Source organism: Plectrocnemia conspersa, unplaced genomic scaffold (genome assembly GCF_051122295.1).
Source record: "Plectrocnemia conspersa isolate PC_06_02 unplaced genomic scaffold, ASM5112229v1 ptg000011l, whole genome shotgun sequence".
Lineage (NCBI taxonomy): Eukaryota > Metazoa > Arthropoda > Insecta > Trichoptera > Polycentropodidae > Plectrocnemia > Plectrocnemia conspersa.
This window is the reverse complement of record NW_028277175.1, coordinates 13,173,705-13,195,297: the sequence shown is the minus strand read 5'-3', so window position 1 is coordinate 13,195,297 and position 21,593 is coordinate 13,173,705. Positions and strand designations below refer to the sequence as shown.

General features: G+C 29.9%; 1 protein-coding gene across 3 annotated transcripts; it reads left to right on the top strand.

The window, feature by feature from the left end:
• Nucleotides 1-5,288: 5,288 nt before the first annotated feature.
• Nucleotides 5,289-21,293, top strand: wun (wunen). 3 transcript variants are annotated; one of them, XM_088197489.1, is made up of 7 exons: nt 5,289-5,464; nt 16,291-16,442; nt 16,524-16,721; nt 18,593-18,751; nt 19,475-19,651; nt 20,809-20,904; nt 20,976-21,293. In XM_088197489.1, exons 1-6 carry the CDS (start codon nt 5,401-5,403, stop codon nt 20,899-20,901), a joined length of 843 nt encoding a protein of 280 aa, XP_088053615.1. In that variant the 5' UTR covers nt 5,289-5,400; the 3' UTR covers nt 20,902-20,904; nt 20,976-21,293. The 3 variants fall into 3 exon arrangements, with proteins under 3 accessions (XP_088053615.1, XP_088053614.1, XP_088053616.1); XM_088197488.1 differs by lacking the exon at nt 20,809-20,904; XM_088197490.1 differs by lacking the exon at nt 20,809-20,904 and having other exon boundaries at nt 5,302-5,417.
• Nucleotides 21,294-21,593: the final 300 nt, after the last annotated feature.

Below are 21,593 nucleotides of genomic sequence, written 5' to 3'. Positions count from 1 at the left end.
CCCATGCAGTGTGTCCTAAGTTATTTTCTGGAGATTTTGCTCGTTTTTTATATAAGTTAAAGAGACGTTAAAAATATAGGTGAACACTCTTTGACCGTTTTATTACAATTTTCATTCTATGCCTCGATTCACACAATATTTGTTGAAAATTGAAAAAACGCCATTTTATTGTAAAATTAAATAAAAAAAAACACTTTTGTACTAATTTTAAGAGAGGGGCCACGCACCTGATTTTTGCTTCGGGTCACACGTTTCTTAGCGCCGGCTCTGAATATTATTGTTTAGCTGAACCTTTGGTACATTGTTCGGTGAAAACGTCACTTACAGGTGACCGTTTTAGGGCGATCATCCGATAATCGCGATGACCAATAATCTTTTTTTATGCGTGTGATTTGAAGCAGGTTGAAAAAATGGTTTCAAGAGTTTTTGTGTTGTGGTAATTTAAGTGAATTGCTTTCGAAAATCCGTATGAGACAACTTGGGTGTTCCGACATTATGATATCAATATTGTTTTGTTTGACCATAAAGCTTTGTTGTTCTAGCGTTCTAGAGGGTCATCGTTGAAACACCCAAAAATATATAAAGTTTAACATATATTTATTTTGCTTGTATTTCAATGCAAAATAATATCTCTGACTAATTTATGAGTTAATGTGTGAGGAATAATTAAATATTGTTATTGGAATACTTCACACTCTGTACAAATTCTAGTGGCACAAAATCTAAACGTCTATTATGGCATCACTGTGGTATTCCTTTTTTATTTTTGCGGAATCCCTAGGGTTCCACATAGCACTTAAAGAAACACACATAATATGAATAACTTGGTTTGATTTCATTTACCTAAAATAACCAAAAAAACAGCTCCGAATTGAACAAAATTTTTTTCTCGAAGGCATTTGTAAGTTGTACAGGCTGAAAGTATTGGTTATGTTACATGTAGGTGGAGTAAAATAATTATCTAAATGCTTGATGATAAGTTGTTGTGAAGAAGCAGAGCAAGTGACTAAACAGCTCATTTTAATTGAATATCAACCAGCCGAAACACTGCTATACATACACTTTTTTCTAAGCATACAACTAAAAAATAACAATAAAATCGTAGATTAAATAAAAAAAATATCCTGATCCCTTAACAATTCTATTTTTACCGGACACCTTTTGATCCGCAATATCAACGGATCTAAGACATTTTCCGCATCTATTGAAAGATAAATTCCTTTGTGCCATAGTCTGAGCCAGGTCAGCAACGGCTACTGTGAACAACCTGCCTTATAATAATAAAAAAAATCTTCCCTTTGCCATGATGTCAAAAGAGCCGACGACCAGGTATTGTGATGCTAGTCAGGGATTTAACACGATGGTTAAATATTTTACCACGCCAAACACCGATGTAAAAATTTAACCATAAACACATCCAATGTTTACATTTTGATTTTGCGAGTTATTTAAATGCACTTTCATTAGCGGAGACGTCAACTTGATTTATATCTGCAAAGTGAGAGAATAACTTCTCGTTTAGTTCCAGTCGGTCTTTTCGGATTTTACTTTTTCTCGCAGACGGTAGTATTTCAAACATCCGATCCGCTTCATGCAATTTGTCATTCCTTAAACTCCTTTCTGATGGTGAGAGACGTTCGGTTCGGAGGGGAAGATCCTTTGGTAATTAGACCACACACTTGGATATATACAAACGATAAAAAACGCATAAGAAGACCAAAACAAAGGATATCCGCAAAGGGTCGACTTGAACGTATACAACTTTTGATTTCATCTCGAGCTTTGCGTCTTCGTGGATCTGCCCAAAAATATTAAAAAGACGATGAATGAATATTAAGGACTTGAAACGCTTTACCATTCGATCACAATGCTGATCGCGAATCTGAATTGCAGATTTGAATACCCACGTAGATGACAAATATGCAAATTTACCCCCTACGTTTTTCTTGTTATATGATTGTGGTTCTCAAAATATGAACAATACTAACTTCAAATAAAATTACTTGATTGTGCAGATTGGTAAAGAAGCATTATATATCATTAAATTATACTCAGACATTTATATAATTTGTTCAATTTGCTGCTGTGTCACTTCCTTTGTATGAAGATATTCTACATTGGGCACAGATGTGCCATAATTAATTAAATAGTAAATATTTAACTTTAACACATGAAGTTCGAAGATTATTTTGCATTTTGCACAAAATTTGTACATAGGAACGAAAAAATCTTCTTTATTATTTAATTAAATAAACATAAATTGTATCAATTATTTAATGCAAAATGTTCATTTAATAATTATTAAAATAAATAATTTAATATAAATTAATCAATTTAAATACAAATTATTTACTTTTTTTTTATTTGCCGTTAATAAAACGCGTGAAAACGATTGTAGATTTGGAAACAAACCCCTAAAAGATCTTATAACACTCAACATATTATCATAGTAATTTTTGCGTTTCGCACAAAATTGTCACAAAGTTGAATAGAACTCGAGAAAAATAAGAAAATTATATTGTAAATAAGTGATTAAGCTACTTGTGAATTATGATAAAAATCTTATCTGCAGTTTATATTGCCTTTTAATCTGAAATGACATTGAACGTTATGTTTATATATGTACTTAAAGTTAATAATAAAAAAATATATTTTAACAATTTAGTTTTTTATCATTTACAATCAAAATAAATATGAAGTAAACACAAAACTTGAGTTGATGATGATACAATAACAATAATTACTACGTACAGGCCTTCCGAGAGGGGAGGGGGAGTTGACAAAATTAAATAATTATACAAATGTTTGCTTTATTATGTATTTAACTGATGTTTTTTTCTTTATGGAAAAACACTATCAGCATGTTTCACTACTAGATTTTGAGTGCATAATTATAAGTCAACATACTATATAAGTCAATATCATATGCAAACATGAAATCAAAACCTGTAGCCTTGTGCATAGCTAATACATCATAATAATCAAGATTTTACGTGTTTAATGATTAAAAAATCAGTTGTATTTTATTTTATAATTTTAATATTAAATTTAATTATATTTAACTTGAGTATAATATTTAATTTTAATTCACGTAATAAACGAAAAATTATAATTTGGATTAGTCATTAACTAACGTATTTAAACATTTTGAAAACCAAATCAGCTAAGATTAACATTATTTAGATTTAAACTAACTGTTTTGATTATATCAAAGTGAAATATCATATTTAATGAAATATTAAAAAATCATATAATACATAGTAATAAATCTATTGGTTGGTATTTTCAATTAGAATTGAATTATTTTATGTCGTATAAAGTTTTTAATTTACAAGAAAATCATAAAAACTATACAAATATGTTAATAGTGTGTTTTTTTACATATGTTAAAGTGTTTTTTAATTAGAAAATAGTCATAAAATATATTTTTGCAAATTCCATTTCTATTAGCTTAAGATGCGTAATTTAAAAACATTTTTTATTTTGATGCTCATGGAGAAGTGTTTTTGGAGTTTTGAAGCTTTGAAGTAACTGAAGTTTTGAAATAACTGTAATTAATTTTTTAAATTAAAATTATTAATCATCTATAAAATTCCATCTTTATCTGCTGGAGACTCCAATATGCAATTTTAGACCTTTTACATTTATGAGTGATTGTACAACTAACTATCACACTAGTGATTCACAGTTTATTTTATGTTCATATAAAAAAACACAACGAGCAAAATAAAATTAGCAAAATCTCTATGCCTCACTTTTGATACTAAATATTAATGGAAATCCCACACAGATGAAAAATGAAAACACTTACAACTAGTTTGTATGTTTCAATTTTAACTCACACAACAGCAGTTTTCGGCAGCTATTTTCTTTCTTTCATTTTCACACCGCTTAGGAAAGTTATAGAAATGACAAAATTAATTTAACCAATTAATTAGACAAATAAGCACAAATCCTAAATTTAAAGATTTTTCGTTTATAAGTATTGATGGCTTAATTTGTTCGGGAAAAAAACAAGTAGCGTGCAATGTCAATATAATATTCAGAATTATGTTCTACAAATGTCTTAAGGACATATTTCTGCACTTTTGTCTTTATTATCCAGATTTGCAACCATTTTTATATATCTAGGTACTGTGTTCTGTTTCTCTTGATAAGACATATTAACAGTGTCATCTGCATAGGTCGCAATAGTAACTTGCTAGTATTCGTTGTCGGCAAGTCTTGTTTATATCAAGTATAAAATTGCTCCGAACATAATGCATTATATACTTTGCATCGTGATATTTATTTTGAAAGCATCTGTCGTTCAAATCTGATATTTTAAAGTTTAAATTGTAATCCCGTGTCATACCTTATGAAAAGCTTAATTGATTTTTATAAAGTTAATAGTATTTTTTCTCGTGTAAGCTTTGGTTTATTTTATTTGCTACCAAACTAAATTGGTATACAGATTTCTAAACTTAAACCATCGGAGTTTGGTTACAAATCTGGCATCCCAGTTCCTCCTCATCTGGTTGGCGAGACAAAAATTGAACACATTCAACGCCACTTGATCACAGTTGACCCCGGATGACCGGGATGGGACGGGACGATTGTTTATTTTCGTCGACAATTAGCCGTTCATTAGGGCGCTCGTCCGGCGCACTATGGCCAAATTAGATCCGGGCAACGGGAATCGCGAACATGAGCCACGGTTAATCAAATTTCGGGTGAAATTGGCCTAAAAAGGTTGCGATATGCCGCATATCAGGGCCGAAACTAGGGGTGAGACGGTACGTTGCTACATACAATAGTTGTACAAATTTATCGTACACCAGATATGCTAAAACTTTTAATTAAAAAAGAATTATTTTTTTGACATAAAAAAATGTTCTCGTTACGAGGCTTAATTAATGCTTTGAACTTAGACACAAAAATTTCAAAAAAAAAAAATTTACTATATGATTAAATAGAAACTGATAAAAAATGTTACCTGCTTATATTAACTTGTTTATTTACATGTACGTATTAAATATATATAAAAATAACAAATAATAAACAAATTGTATATTTTTAAAATTTAATATATTATATTCTACTGTTCTATTATATTTAATTTTATTTTTTCACCTCGCAAAATTACAACATAAAATCTTCTGCAATATGTAAAATCTGCATTATTTAGTATAAGTGGTAAATATATATGTAGGTATGTTATGTATTAGAGAAGCGATAAAACGATAGGTAAAAATTGTGTTCCACAGGCTCAATAAGATCGCCAATGCGGCCCTGTCCGCGGCGCGCAGTGTCAGTAGCGCGAAGACGCGCCAGTCGCCGGCCGTCTGTCGAGTGCGTCGCTCTCGCGGTGTCGTGGAGGGACTTTGCTTTATCGATCGCAAGGGCCAAAACACCGGCTCCATGGACGCTGATAACAGGTTCATCGTACGCAAAGTCACCATCGACGTAATCCTACTTGCTTGCGGTCCGTATTCATTTTTTAAATTCAAACAATATCCATTCATTTGTTTTCTCCTCATTCATCAATAACAAACACGACCCCCCACCACTCTGCGATTTAATCCGATTCGGAACCAGTACGTCGCAAGAGCACGCGTGCTATATAACAAAATTGCATGAAATTAGATCGCGTTACGCATTTTTAAACACCTGGCACTTGTGACACTTTTACAATTGCGCACATAAACAATTCAAGGCTCGCGCGCCCAATACGAATACGCATGACCATTTTTTAATCACACTGTACAACACTTTAGTATTTTTTATACAAACATTAAAAATGGCTCAATTTATATGTAAAATTATAAGCTGCCTTGACAAAATAATTTTAATTACAACTATTATATTTTATAACTGAACATCACTATAAGATTTCTCGACCCCAAAGAACGCTTATATAATATTTATTTTAGTGTTAATTATTTTGCGTTACAACTAGACTTTTATTATATTGCTAGAAAAATAAGTCTTTAATTTTAACCGTTATTTATATTTATTTATGCTTTCTCGGTCTGTTTTAGGTAGCATCGAATTCAATTTTATTATTAATTTTTATTTCAAATCGAGCTATTTAAATAATATGGAACATTAATAGCAAATAAGAGCAGTATTTGTACGGATATCAGCCAAAAGTTTTCTTTCACTGACCAATGCTTTTGGTATGGGTACTATTAACCATTTTAATCCCAGGATATTTTACGGATTTATTAAAAAATATAAATATCAATATCAATAAAGACAAAATTAAGGCTCTATACATATATTAAATTAATTCCATGAAAAATTGCATTCCCGACTATGCACCTGCTTTTGTTCTCGCTCATTTGGCCGGGCCCTTCCAACGCCGCCCGCTCACTGATACCTTTTTCGGACGCATAATATTGTATTATACTTGTTCAATATTAATTTAAAATTTGTTGAAAAATCTCTCTTTTCGTTGTTCAAGTAATCGTTATAGTGACCATTAAATTATGACTAATAGCGCAGGTGGTTAAAAACTCCTACGGGTTATTTTCTAATTAATATCTAGGTATAATATTCCTTGAGCTACAATGATGATTTAGCAATAAGATATTATGCTTTTTTTTTAAACTGCATAATCTGAGGTTCAGGTACCATCCGACGTATTCCATATCGTATTTTACGCATCTTATTATCAAGTCGTTTTACAAACAACTTTCTGTAAGTGCGTGTATTATACTAATAAAAACACGGCACATGCTTGTATCATACTAATAAAAAAAACTTTTTCTTTAAAAGTGCCAAATATACAAATCAATAAGTTTGATAGGTTTTAGTAAGACCATGCAACCTATTTTGTGACACGAACGCGAGCTAGTCCTAGACACAAGATGATCTATTTCGAGTTTCTTATGTTAGCAGCAATGTAAATCAGACAGCTGTTAATAATAACGAGTGTTCAAAGTGTCAAGTGTTAGTTTGCAACAACGCATATACATTGTTCTATAGAAATAACAATTCTGTACAGACTGTGTATCGAAATTTACGGAAATAATATGGCCAATTTCAGCGTCCTACTGAGCGGACAATTCGCAACGCAGTGAAAAAATTTGTACTTCATCGTAGCGCCCGCTCAGTTGAAAATATTGCTGCTGTAAGTGAAAGTGTGGCCAAAGTCCTGGAATGATCGATTCATCGGCGTTTGCAGCTTTTGCTCTTTACTTATGGATGCATTTGGCGCACGTTCCTTATGGACTTACAAATACAACCTTTAAAAAATAAAGTCCAGATCCGAAAAATTCATGTAGATTGGGTGTTAGAGCAGCAGGAAGTTGATTCTGATTTTTCAAATAAAATCTTCTTCTCTAATGAGACACGTTTCCACCTCTCTGTGTATGTTCAAATAAGTAAAATTGCCGCAAATGGGGTGAGTAAAATCTTAACCATAAATGCCCAAAAAGTGACTGGTGCACATTGTGGTCAGGTAGCGTCATTGGGCCTTACTTTATTAAAAACGATGAAGGTCGAACTGTAACAGGCAATGGTGAGCGCTGTAGGCGCATGGGCACTGACTATTTTGCTATGGAATACATGTAGTTTTAACAAGACGGCCCAACTTTTCAAACATCGGGTGCAACGTTGGAGGTTTTGCGTGAAAAATATTTCACGTTTTGGTGACTTCAACTAGCCGCCAAGATTATGAAATTTAACGCCGTTGGTTTTTTTGTGAGGTACACTAAGCGTCGTGTCTACGCAGACAAACCCGAATTGTTTGAGCACCTAAAAACCAACATCCACCAAGTTATAGCCGAGATACCGCCCTAAATGTACGTCATCGAAAATTAAATCGAAAGGTTGCAAAAGGTCCAGAGGCGGTCATTTATTTGATATTTTTTTCATAATTAATGAAATATAGCAAATGTTCGACTAATAAAAATAAATCAGAATATATTCTTAAATTTGTGTTTTTTTTTTAAAAAAAAGTTCGGAAACTGAAGTTAGATTACTCTACTTTTTGGGATATTTTATTTGTCCGAATTTTTGGATGTTAATATTTGGAATTAAGTGCTATTTTTGTTAAATAAAATGTCAGATATCAATGCATTGTTTTCTTATTTGAAAAAGGATCAAACGTGTAAACCGCCAACCACATTTGTATTGTATTTATTGCTCAGATGACGTACTGCATCTTTACAATATCAAACAAAATGCATTCCTTATTGTCAATAATGTTGTAAAATTCGTTTTAATTAGATTAAGAACTGATAGATAAGCTTTTATAATAATATTATTACGAACAACATAAATATTTTTAGTATTTTAAAATATTTTAATATTTTAAATTTTATGTCTCGGCTAAGAATAAAGTACTGTTAATTTTTGTTTTATTTTTGTCTCGCGCTCTTTCTTTAAATAAACTACCTAAACTTGTATGTCAAAGTCTATTTAGTATCAAGAGCGTGAAAATGTAATTTAAAGCGACGTATTTAGAGTCTACTCTTTTCTAAAACGCGTCCTGTTTTAATTAGTAACACAAGATCTGTCTTTTTTTAGACGCGGTTCGTTTGATGTAAATATATGAGTGTATTTAATATTTACGTTACTTTTTTAGTCACGCAATTGATGATTGACACGGCATCTATATATTAATTTTCGTCAATGTGACGGGATCAACGTAAACGAATGCGTAAAGCGTTTTAGTATAGATGAACTTGACTTTGAGATCCAGGGGAGTGCTACATTGCATTGTACTACAACTACAACAAATCAATATGTCTGACTCATTTAAAATCCTAAATTACTTTTTATAATGGAAACGGATGTTTATTCTGTTGATTAGTTAAACACTCCAGCTTTAATGGCAATGTACTTAAAAACCTGTCAAACCAGATAATTTTATTTAGATTTTTTGTTATCTTTCTCCCTCTTTATTGTATATAGAAAAGTATTAATAGAAGTGATACACTATATATGTATATATAAAGTAGCTAAACATTAATCTTCATTATAATGAAAGAAAGTAGTTTGATGTCAAACTTTGGTATTCTTGACATTGCACAGATGTCTGTTTCGGTAGCTGTAGGACAACGCCTATTTTTATCTGCACCAAAATAATGCACGTAGATAATTATTAATACACTTTTTATGCTTCAATCTATAAATTATTTGATTGAATGCTTTCGTTACGTTGCACGAATATTGAATTTTGTTTTTATTAGCACTGAAACGATTCTGCGAAATCTATATTTAAAAGTAATAAATAACACACTTAAGATAATATAAATTATTATAATCTAAGTTGTTAGAAACGTACATATCATAACAATTATATTTGCTGTGTGTATAATAATCCATAATAAATTGATAGTTAAAAATTTCGAAGCAATATTTTTTTTTATTCACTGTACTGAAATTTTGTGATACTCTAATGACGATTGATTTACAATCTTATTATTTCTCGTGTATGTATTTTTTTATCAAAAGATAAGGAATAATTATATGATTAGTAAAATGCGTCATTATATGTTCTATTTGTTTTTTTAAGTATTGGATTAGTTTGTTAATAATGTACAATTTAACTTTTTTCAACATTTTATATATAGAATTCTACACTTTATTATAAGTAATTATTTTATTGATATTATAGATTATGAAACTATTTATTAAATAAAATTAAAGTTTAATTTTGACCTCCAGATTAAGGTTATGTATTTATAGTATGTTAAATATTTGGCTGGGATTTTTTTTGTTAAAAAGATTTAGTCAACATTATATTTTAAAGGTGTTTGCATTTTTATAGTATTATAAATACATATTAATCATCATCAATGTGTAGCCGTAAAAACTCTTGTTAGAAATATACTCACTACGATAACAAAAACATTGGCCATCATTTGGTGAAAATAAATACTGGACGATTTTGTAGTGATTAAATAGTTTTAATTGTGTTCTTAAAACTCAGATTAAAAAAAATCAATATGTACTATGTATCACAATCTATTATATTAAAGTATAACAATGCAATTATGAAAGCTTTTTGTAAAAACAAATATATTGAAAAATAATGATTTTGTCGAAAATGTTAAAAAACTAAATCGACGATATCTTAAAAAGTATATTGTTATTTAAATTATACACTTTATCTTTGTTGCAAAAATATGTCTGTACTGTAATTATACAAAAGATCAATTTATATTTTCTTAATTTATTATCTGGGTATTCGCCTTTGCAGGAGATCTGCCTTTGTAACGTCATATTACTATTCTAGTCTTGCTTAGAAAATATCACTTGACACGTTTGACATGGTACACGACACATTTAATTTCTCACGATCTCTTACTAGAACTAGTAGTAGAACGTTAATGATTATTTTAATTTTAATATAAATTTAATTTCCTTATATATTTGAGATTTGCGTATTAAATTCAAGGATTTTTTTTTATTCAATTATTTATAAATATATAATCAATACTCTAATAGTTCACTAGGATCAGCATATGTTAATCAAAAAAAGAATACGTGATCCTACTATAAAACACCTTACCTTGAACGCTAAAATTAAACCGTTATGTCTTCGTCGTTTTGGTATATCTCTATGGCTTCTTTAGTCATTCGTCTAATGCAAAAATTTCACTTGAGAACTACAAAAAATTGCGGAAACAATTCATAAACATTATTGAAAAATCTTGGTATATTAGACATGTGATATAAAAAAAAAATATTCATGTGCAATGAAATGCGAAGCATCTGGTCGTCATAAATTTAGAGATTCTAAAACATGAAAATAAAAATGGAATATAAAATCATGACTCGAAATTGGATCTTAAAAAAGTTGCATCCGGACCCTTTTATATTTTTTATTATTAAATTTATCAAGCCAGATTATTTACTCTATAAATGAATAGTTGTTTTATATTTATTTATCAATAATGTGCTTGAAGTTGTCATAGATTTGTACGAATAACAAATTGATTATTGCGGCCGTGTTAATGTACTGTTATTTAATATGCGTTGTAGCAATATTTCTTTTGAATAAATTTACTTTTCTCGACATTTTATCTTCACACAACATCATTTTTTTATTACCATGTTGAGATAACTCAACTGAACATATTTTTTGTACCTGTAATTTGATAAGTATATATTCAAAAGGACCCTTTATTTTCATTCGTCGCTCTTTTGTGTTTCTATTCCGACCCTTCAAAAAAGGTTTGCTACCGGATTTATTCAACCCTTCATATTTTTTGCTTTTTCGAAATTGATTCGTCATAGTTGTTTTCCTTAAGAATTTCGTCGACGCATTCTCATTGCAATATCATGAAATGATTCTTTGAATCAATTTTCACTAGATGAGTCATTTTCAAACCGGTATTGACTTTATGAGATACAATTTAAATTCCATTTGGAAACAACATCAGGAAATAAAACTGGCGTGAGGAATGTCAGGATGCATTTAAAAATCCGGTTGTCTTTCACTCTTTATTTTTTCTTTCTTTAATCTCAATGTGTAATATGTGATCGTCAAAGACCAACTTCTCTACATACATATATACCGAGGATTTTCTTGTAAGATGCTGCGCCTGTTTACTCGCTTTTTATCTTTTTGTGCACATAGGGGTTTTATTATAGCTTTACTTCTTGTGTGATGTTTCTCTCGCATTAAACGCAATTATCGCCTCGAGGTGGAAACGATTGTACAATATGTTAACTAAATGCGTTAAATAACTAGTTTTCCCAGTCGGGTATTATAAACCAGTGCCTCCATTATTAAGCAATATTTAAAGATTGCGCTAAACTTTAAGTTTTTAATATGCCCTCTGTGAGCATAGTAATCAAATTTAATTTTTATTCAAACTATTTGTGATAATAATACAAACTATTCAAAAAAAAAAGTATTTTTATGTTGGTACCACTTTTACTATTTTTAGTACCCTTAAAAAAACGAAGAGTTAATATAATGGTATATATTAACCAAAGGTTATTACTATTAAAGAATATAATTTATTCATAATGCATAATAGAATTTAAAGAGTAGCAATTTAATCATAATGCTCGAAAATATGTATTTTTCTGTTTTAATAAATTACATAATATCTAATAAAACAGATTGTTTATACTTGCCCAATATATTAAAATGATTGTGAATGATATTGTTGTATTTTTAAAAATTAGACAGTTTATTATTTATACATATAGTATATATACACTTACGTATTATATCGATTATTTTTTTTTACATATACGTAGACATCTACAGACTAAACCATTGTAATAATTGGTATATAAGTTTAACTAAGTTTAAATATTTATTTCTCTGACTCTTTTTTTTATACTTATTTTTTACCATTGACAATAATTTGCCTTATTAAATATGTATGATTTTTTAAGTTGCGTCATTAATGTATCTGACATTCAATATTTACAATTCATACCTAAATATACATACAATATTCAAGATAAAAAATACACCTGTACTGCTGTAGATAACACTTTTAATCACTACTCGTACCGGCATAAAACTGCGTCATGTATACTTACGCCACGACCATAAAATTTACCTCCAATCATGAAAATCGCTCGCAAATTGGCACGTCGTTTACACGTGTAATTTTGTTTGCACAGAAAGGGTAGAAATTTTTGCATAAACCCACAATCTGGACCGCATGCAAAGTAATATGGAATACGTGCGCATTAATATGCAAAACCGCGAAATTATGCAACTCCACCGCAAGGGCTAAGGGAATTAAATATGTCAGTTATAAAATGTGGCAGGCCGTCTCACCTGTCTGTTGTGATGCTGTGAAGCAAACTTAAGGCCCGACTTAATTCCGCTTAAGTGATTTTTTTAAGAACCGAATATAATATGTATAAACGTTGAGGTCTCACAACAACAAACGTAACACTACAACAAACAGACCACCATTTTAATATCCGACCGACATTGCGACCTATAAATCACTCACATTTAAGAAACCTTACACTTATTGCATATTTTTTTTTTATAATTTAAAAATATTAAAAAAATGAATTCAAATACTATTAAACAAATTACTTATATATATATTTAAGTGTAAAACAGGTTTATTTATATATTGTAATATAAATACATACATGACTACTTATATATGCATGTATTATACAATATATGTACATATTTCACACGTCAGCTATAAAATCGCCACAATTTAAAAATAACAATTGTTCAGTGTGAGTGATAATGATAAATAAAAATGCATTGCAAATCTAATCAACAATTGCAACGTAGTGTAAATCGTTTAGCTCTGTCAACCTTACAGAAAGAACAAGACTAAATTATTTATTGCCCTTTGTCCATTGAAATGAAGTAATAGAAGTATTGGCAAAAGAACAAAATTTGTGACTTACTACCTGCATTATAGTGCCTGATATATAACAATACAACTTATTTTAATTTGTTTTATTATGATTATTATTTTAACAGTATTAAAAAAAAGCAATGTTATTCATCACAATATTTTTGTAACACATGAGATTATGAACTTTAATTAAACTTAAATCATAACATCTTTTATCTTTTAATTCAAAAGTTTATCAATGCCTAGCCTATGTTTAATAATAAAACAAACTATAGTCGACTTGTCTTATTTTGATTAAAACAAAATAGAAAAAAATTGGAATAACAATCAGCAATCTAATGGATACAACTTGTTTATCATCTCGGAGAAATTTTAAGCTTTTTTGAGAATTTTCATAAAATTTTTAGAATTTACCTGATAGAAACCAATGTTTTGGTCAGCTATATTCTCAGATGCATTTGAAGCAAGTAGTACGAAAAAGAACAGAGATTTCCGATTAACACTCCGAAAACATTGTTTGACCATATAAGTTTTATGGCCGACTCTAGGAATTACGATTAGCAAACATTTCGTTTCGACTTCGGTCTATTAAAAATTAAAAATTCAAGGAATGACTTAACAATGCTGATATTATTAGGTAAGGATTCTTTTAATGTAAATATTATTATATAAATCATACGATGTTATTATTTATGCAAAATACGAAAGAAAATATCACATGATTTACTGTTAATCAATCATGCATTAAATATTTTACTCAGAATTATAAAACATTAAATAAAAAATTTATTAATATTTTTTAATAAATGTTTTAACAAATTATTTGCATTAGCTTAAGTTTTAATTATAAACTATGATATATTATCATATATAAACATATGTAGTGTATCTTTCATATATTTTTATTGTACATTTCTCTAGAATTCTTGATAAATTTGGATCAATTTATCACTTTCTGAGAAATGGAAAACATCATGTGATAGATACAACTGAGCTTCGTAATAACCGATAACATAACTAAGCGCTGGTCTATGCTTACATATTTTAATCTGAAGTAACGCAAAAATACTTTTTTTCTAATTTTACAAGATTCGTTTTATAGATAACTAATTTCTCTAAATTGATAATATAAACCGACATTTTAATCGATTTAAAAAAATGGTGAGCCGACTTATGAACTATGTATGCTGTATTGTGTTCAATTAGCTTATTGTTGATATCGTTAAAGGAAGCGTTGTGTTGTGTAATTTTTCATAGTACACTACTCGTATAAAGTAGTAGTTAATGTTATTAACTCCCCCCATTGAAACAATTAGGGCATTGCACCAATATAACACATGATAAGGTATCATCTAGTAATATAGGACAGGATCTGCGTGACTGCACTCCATGACCTTTATGCAAATATATAATTATACTTAATAAATAATAATTAGGTTATCTATAGATCACGTCATATTAGGCATATTTAAAAATTAAATTACAAAACAAAGGCAAAAGATTAAAAAAGTAAATATATACTTAAATACGTAATATTATTAATTTTTTCATATAAAAAAATATAATACAGAAATATGAACATATGCTTTTAAAAATCGACAGAACCTTTTTTAAAATGAAATAGAAATTAAAACGTAACATCGATCGATATCTGAAAATTGTAATTTACAATTTTGCTTTATCAAAAATCAACCAGTGGATAGTGTCAATTTAATTTCAATAAACAGTTATTCTTTAATATCATTTTGATCAAGACAATGTGTATAATTTTTAAAGTAGAAAAAAAATTATAAACTTATTAATATATTTTGCTAAAAATATACGTAGGAATCTAATCAAGTATTAGTATTTACTATTTATAGCATTTAAAACAATATTTTTTCTCAGTTACTGTTAAAAATTGGTAATATACGTACATTTAAAGCTCGTGGGATATATAAAATGTGATAAAAATGGATTTATAGCACCACAATAAATGTCAATAATCTTAACAAATATAGCAATGTTTGAGTTACCATTTATTGAATTCACCCATCGTGATTAAATTGATACGTATACCTAAATATCTAAATTTTAAATATAAAAAATGTTTTTTGCTTAAATTCATACTCCACGAGTCTTGCTCTCGACCACTTAGCAAGGACGCTTGCTCGCGCTATCGCGCGTTATATAAATGTACTGTTTTTGGACCCTTAATTATTGACCAGTAGGTAGAACTGATTAACTAATTAAATAAGAATTATATTATATGTAATTATTATCAAAATTATTTACTTACATATGTATGTATAAAAAAACAAATCAAAAACATATTAACTAACGTATTTTAGATATGAGACAAAATTGTGTCTTTGATTTTCATATTTAAATTATTCTGTAATATCTTCTTCTCAATGAACAATTTTTTTAATTTAAAAGGCATTTCATTGCAAATACTTATTTTTTATAAAAAACGTGAACCTACAAAATTAAATGTTAAATCACATTTATAGCTAAAACTATGTTGCTTTCCTTAAATGGCAGATTTCTTATTCCATATAAAAATGCAGCGAACATGTTCTTCATTAAAGGTTACATATTATAGCCGTTTATGAGCAATGTGAGTTTGTTAATTTGAAAGAACACGCAAAGCTTAGTCTAGTGCAACTTATTTTCAACAAATATATTATATTATTTTTTTAATAAAAAAATAAAAAATGAATTGTAAAATTAGTTTGAGTGATTTAAAAATAATGAACTTAGAGGCTGTTATCATTATAATACACAAAAGTTACAATAATATTCGATGTGACCTTTAATATCTTTATTTTTTTCAATTTAAACTTTAATTATTATCAGTTAACTCTTACATATAATAACAATTTAAAACATCGATGATTAATCAATATCAATTTAGAACATCGGGGTCACCTCTTTTGAAACGATCTGTCTACTCATAATAAATAAACATACCAAACCTCAATTCATTCATGAGTAAAATATTTTTTGTCAACAGTTGGATTTCCAATATTGTTCCTGTTTTTATGGGGAAAGCCATTCGAGAGAGGATTTTTCTGCGACGATGAGTCCCTGCGCCATCCATTCCACGAGTCGACCGTCAAGAGTTGGATGCTGTACCTCATAGGATTGGCAGTGCCAATTATAATCGTAACTCTTCAACTATTAAAAAATATTTATTTTATTATTATTAAATATACATACTTAACTGTTTGTTTAAACTCATTTCAGATGATAATCACAGAGTTCATGTTCCACAGACGGAAAAGGAGCCATATAGTACACAGCTTTATGGGCATCGCCATACCCCCATGGGTGTGGTCATCGTATAATGTAATCGGAGTTTTTGGGTTTGGCGTTTTGTGTCAACAATTGACAACAGATATAGCCAAATACTCAGTGGGAAGACTGAGGCCGCACTTCTTTGATGTAAGTAGTATATCTTATTTTATCTATAATGACTGCGCCTACTACATAATCCTCTCCTAGTGTAAAATGAATAAGGATTAGTTATTTTCTATATTAATAATAAAAAAATCTATATTTATAATATATAGATAGAACATGAGTATCTTTTAAAATCATCATCATCTCCAAACTGATGTAGCAACTAACATATTTTTATATGATATTTGTCTTATTTAAGATTGTTGACGATGACACAGTGAACCTAATTCCTGTGTTTAAACCTATCACGTATTGTATGAAATCTGTTGTTATGCAACACTAGTTGAAAATTCAACATATCATTTTGAATATAAAAGTTCTTAACTGCTCTGTGTTTATAAATATCCTTAAAATTATTGCATTATTTTTATGTAAATTTCAAATTAAATAATTAACCAAAATTTACATACGAGAGTGAACCAATGAGAACCATAAAAGTGCCGCTCTATTGTCATTTAAAATTGGTAGCAGTGCTACATATTTTACCAGCACGATAGACTGGTGGTATAAGTCGGTGACAATACTCAAAAGGTCTAAGTTCAAATCCCATATGTACCTATTTTTACATCGTGTCTCGAGTATTATATAATTATATTTCTAATCGACCATCATAGATTATCTTTTCCTAGATTTTCCTAATCTCACAGGTGAATAATTCGTTCATAGTAAGCTGTACTAATAGTTTATAATTAATAAATATATGTCACTGACTTTGATTTTAGTCTGGCGTCTCACTACTATTACTTAGTAGTTGTTGATTGTTTTTACCCCGTTGTACCACATTGGGCTAACGTTTGTCATGTTTCAACGAAAAATTTACAATAAATAATTAATTATAGTTACCACCAAAGTAAATTAACACTCATTTTTTAAGTGGTGAAAGGGTGAAACCCATTGAAATTCAACAACGAGTAAAAGTTGCATGTCTGTCAAGTATATGAATGAACCAGAAAGTTTTGAAACGAGGCAAGTTCCTTAGCAGACCTTTCTCGAGCACACACAGTAGATACATTAATAGTTCATTGCACCAGTTTAATGCATCTTGCAATCGCCGAAGAGCTGTGAACGAAAAAGCCTCACATTTGGATTTACATACCACAACGTTCCTGATCAGCTGACGTCAGAATTAAAAGAGCTGCATATTGATTCCTTCCATGCCCTTTCTTACTAGTAATGAAAACTCAGTCTTGCTTCCATCTCAATCTCCAACTTAAAGACAAAGTCGTTAGCTTATTTTTCCCACAGTTAACTGAATGCCATCATCAACTACAATCCTGTATCAGTATTGGCTGCTTCTAACAGTAATTTGTTCTGCCCTCTAAGATAGCTCTTCAAGTATTTACAACTATCACTATGGCGCAATCTTCCATCATCTTATTTTGTGAATACCAACTCTAACAACCGGCGTTTTGATTTTTTAAGAAAAGTAAGACTGATACGGCACAAGAAGTTATAAAGCAGGCCAAAGTAACACCTTTTAAAGAACATGATTTTATTGCTCTCATTGACTGTCATTATCATTTGTCTAATATAAATCAAGATAGAAAAGATATCTATAAAGACACGCCAAATAATAATTGTATATCTTCATTAAAAATATAGTTTCAGTTGACGCCCAGTATATCTGTTAGTGTATCTATATCTATATATCGCATGAGAAAGTACTTAGAGCGTGTTTCTTTCAATGTGTCAAGTGACAGATGTAATGCGATGTCATGCTTATCTTTATATAGCTACCATGTGTTCTTGAACCAACTTGAAGCTCTTGATTTTATTTGAAATGACTTTATGACGTGCAATGGTTACAGCATCCGTGAGAAGTGTTTTTTTATGATTTTATTATTGTGTTTCAGGTTTGCATCCCCAGTGTCAATTGCACAGAGCAAAACAAATGGGAATATATAACGGACTTCCATTGCCAGGGGAAAGATCCTCATTTGAACAAAGAAGTGAGGCTGTCGTTTCCGAGTGGTCACTCTTCGTTTTCGACATTTACTATGATTTATATAGCGGTTTGTATACAATATTAAAGTCTTAGATTGAGTAACAAAGATATTTTTGTTATAAAAGACAAAGGGTATCGAATGACTACGGTCCAAAAACTTCAATTCCAATATTCTATAAATTGGCCCTAAGTTAACAAAAATACTAATAATTCTTAAAGTTTGTCCGTATTACTAAAAACTTATTTTTTAGTGAGGCAGATAAATATAGTAAATAGAAAATATACAGAACTTACATCAAAGAAATGAGATCTATCTGTTCAATAAATAATTACCTATAATCGGTGCCAATTGTTGAAAGAAGCTAATTAGTATTACATCAAGTACCATATAAATAATCAGTTACTCTTTCATTGACTAGCAGACAAACTGAGCTAAACTGATTCTTCATATATCAATTAGTTTTAATTGAGCCAAGCGGCTGCTCATTGCTTGTATCAATATTTATTATTGTCATGATTTTCACATTTTCTTATTTTAAGCACTGTCGATGACCTCATTTCACACAATTTTGTACAATTCGACACAAATACAAGTAGTAATGTTTCTGAGTAATCAATAATGACAGACCTTGTTGACCTTTCGCCGTAATGTAAAATGCGCTTGATATCTTATCTCTCAAAATTCATAACTATAACCAACCGATAATCTTGATCTGCAACTTACGATAACAATAATAACTCAATAACAATGTACTGTATTAAAATCTAATGACCGTATGTGTTTTTTCAGGTTTACGTTCAATGCAAATTGAAATGGACCGGTTCAAAGCTGCTCAGACATGGCTTCCAATTTGTGGCTCTAATGCTTGCGTGGTTCACAATTATGTCACGCGTGTCTGATTACAAACACCACTGGAGTGATGTCCTAGCTGGAGCGTTGATAGGAGCAGTCACGGCCATTTTGATAGTAATTAAACATTTAACTAACTTAATCAAAAGTAATTACTGTATTATTAATAGATATCGATTTCTGTAAGAATAATGAGCAGTGACATTTACATGTCTGTCATACTACAATGTGCAAAGTATACTCGCCAAATAATTCTTTGCTATTGATCAGACAATTAGACTTTGCTGGAATTAATATCATTCAACATGTCAATTCCTAATCTCGCCAAGATCTACGATGTTGCTGAATTTCATCGCTTTTTTCTGTTCATTACAATAATGTTATGAACATTGCATCATGAATTTAAAGCAGGAAAAAGTGGAAGGCTATCCATTGTCCCTGATGAACCCATTGAAGAAAATTGAACGAGGTTAATAATATATTAGAAAAATGACAGGCGCGAGACTGCTGATTTTGTTTTAAATTAAATGTCACTTCTTACAGAAATTAATATTTTTCAATTATCTTATTTCTCTACTACAGTGGTTTTCAACTTTTACTGGTAACTGTGTTTCCCTTGGGCATGAGGTGCTTCTTAACAGAGTCGGTATAATTTTTCCTGCAGAAGGTTGTAAACTCATCTAGAACTGAACTTTCAGTGAATGAATTTCAATGGGTTTCACCCATTTACTAATCGAAAACGAATAACAAAACGCTTGCAATTGCAGCACATATTTTAAGCTACTGCTTTGCTTTCGTGTTCCATGCCTGATTCGTACTGCTACCAATAGAGCAGTGTTTTGAATTTTTATCGCACTTTTAAGGTTCTCCTTTAACTTATTTAACCTCGTATTGTATCCTAAAAAGAAAGAAAAAGTGTATCCTATAAAAAAATTTGCCACCGTTCTGCATGTTAAATCCTGATTAAGACCTAATTCTCATTACACCTTACCAAAACCAAAAAATTATGTGAAAATTAATGAATGATAGACTTTTAAACATTTTATATATACGATATGTAAATAAATGCGTTTACACATTTTGATTTAATGTGTACTGTCACATTAATAGTTGAAATATCATCACAATAACAATTTTTTGGTTTTGGTCGAGTGCTTTATTTTAAGTCAAAGCTGTACTTAGTAACACCCTGGTTGAAAACCACTGTTCTACTTATATTTAAACTCAATAACAACATCTCTTTCTATGTCTTCCTCTTCATTATTCTTGCATAGTTTCAGTTGTTTATTTTAAAGGATACTAATCATAACAAAACTATTGTTTACCGCTATTCTTCACCGGAAAATGTACCATTATTAAATAGTTAATTTGTAAGTGTCGTCATCAAAGCTAACATTGATTAATCCTGTAATGTATATCAAACTTTGTTTTACTTTTTCAGTTTGCCAGCGTATCCGACTTGTGGCGACCTCGACCGCCGCCCGGGTCTCCCCAATCGGCCGAGACGAGCGACGTCTTACATTCCAACACCGGAAACGGCATGACGCTGGGCGGCGTTTGAAACCTGCATTTTGGCAATTGTGAAAGCTTTAATTATTCAATATGACGTACTCTAAATAACTAGATTTATTAGATCATTGCGTGAATCTATTTCGCTAAATTCTGAGTACAATTTTACGATTACTTCAAATGGCATTTCTAAGTATTTACGATATTAATAATGACCAAGGTATTTTAAGGTTTGTGTGTGAAGGAAAAATACTATTATAAAACGAGACGCATATTGTTTAGTATGTAATCGAATAAATCTTTATAAATTTTAGTATAACGAATAAGAAAGCCTAACTGATATTAATTTTACATAATCGATAGACAATGAAGTAGATATTTTGATGATTTTTTTGAAAAATTCTTTCTGGACATAGTAAAATATCGTTAAATACGTCATTTTTGGTAATTTATATTAATTGTTTTTTTTAATATAAGATATTAAGCAGCCATTTTGCTTATATAATAGTAAAAATATCTACTGAATTTATAATTACAGATTTATTTCTTT

What these genes read in the sequence shown, in the direction of transcription:
- wun (XM_088197488.1), top strand. Translation starts at nt 5,401, where the DNA reads ATGGACGCTGATAACAGGTTCATCGTACGCAAAGTCACCATCGACGTA. An exon ending in TGGCAGTGCCAATTATAATC is followed by an intron (nt 16,443 to 16,523) that starts GTAACTCTTCAA and finishes AACTCATTTCAG; the next exon opens with ATGATAATCACAGAGTTCAT. An exon ending in TGAGGCCGCACTTCTTTGAT is followed by an intron (nt 16,722 to 18,592) that starts GTAAGTAGTATA and finishes ATTGTGTTTCAG; the next exon opens with GTTTGCATCCCCAGTGTCAA.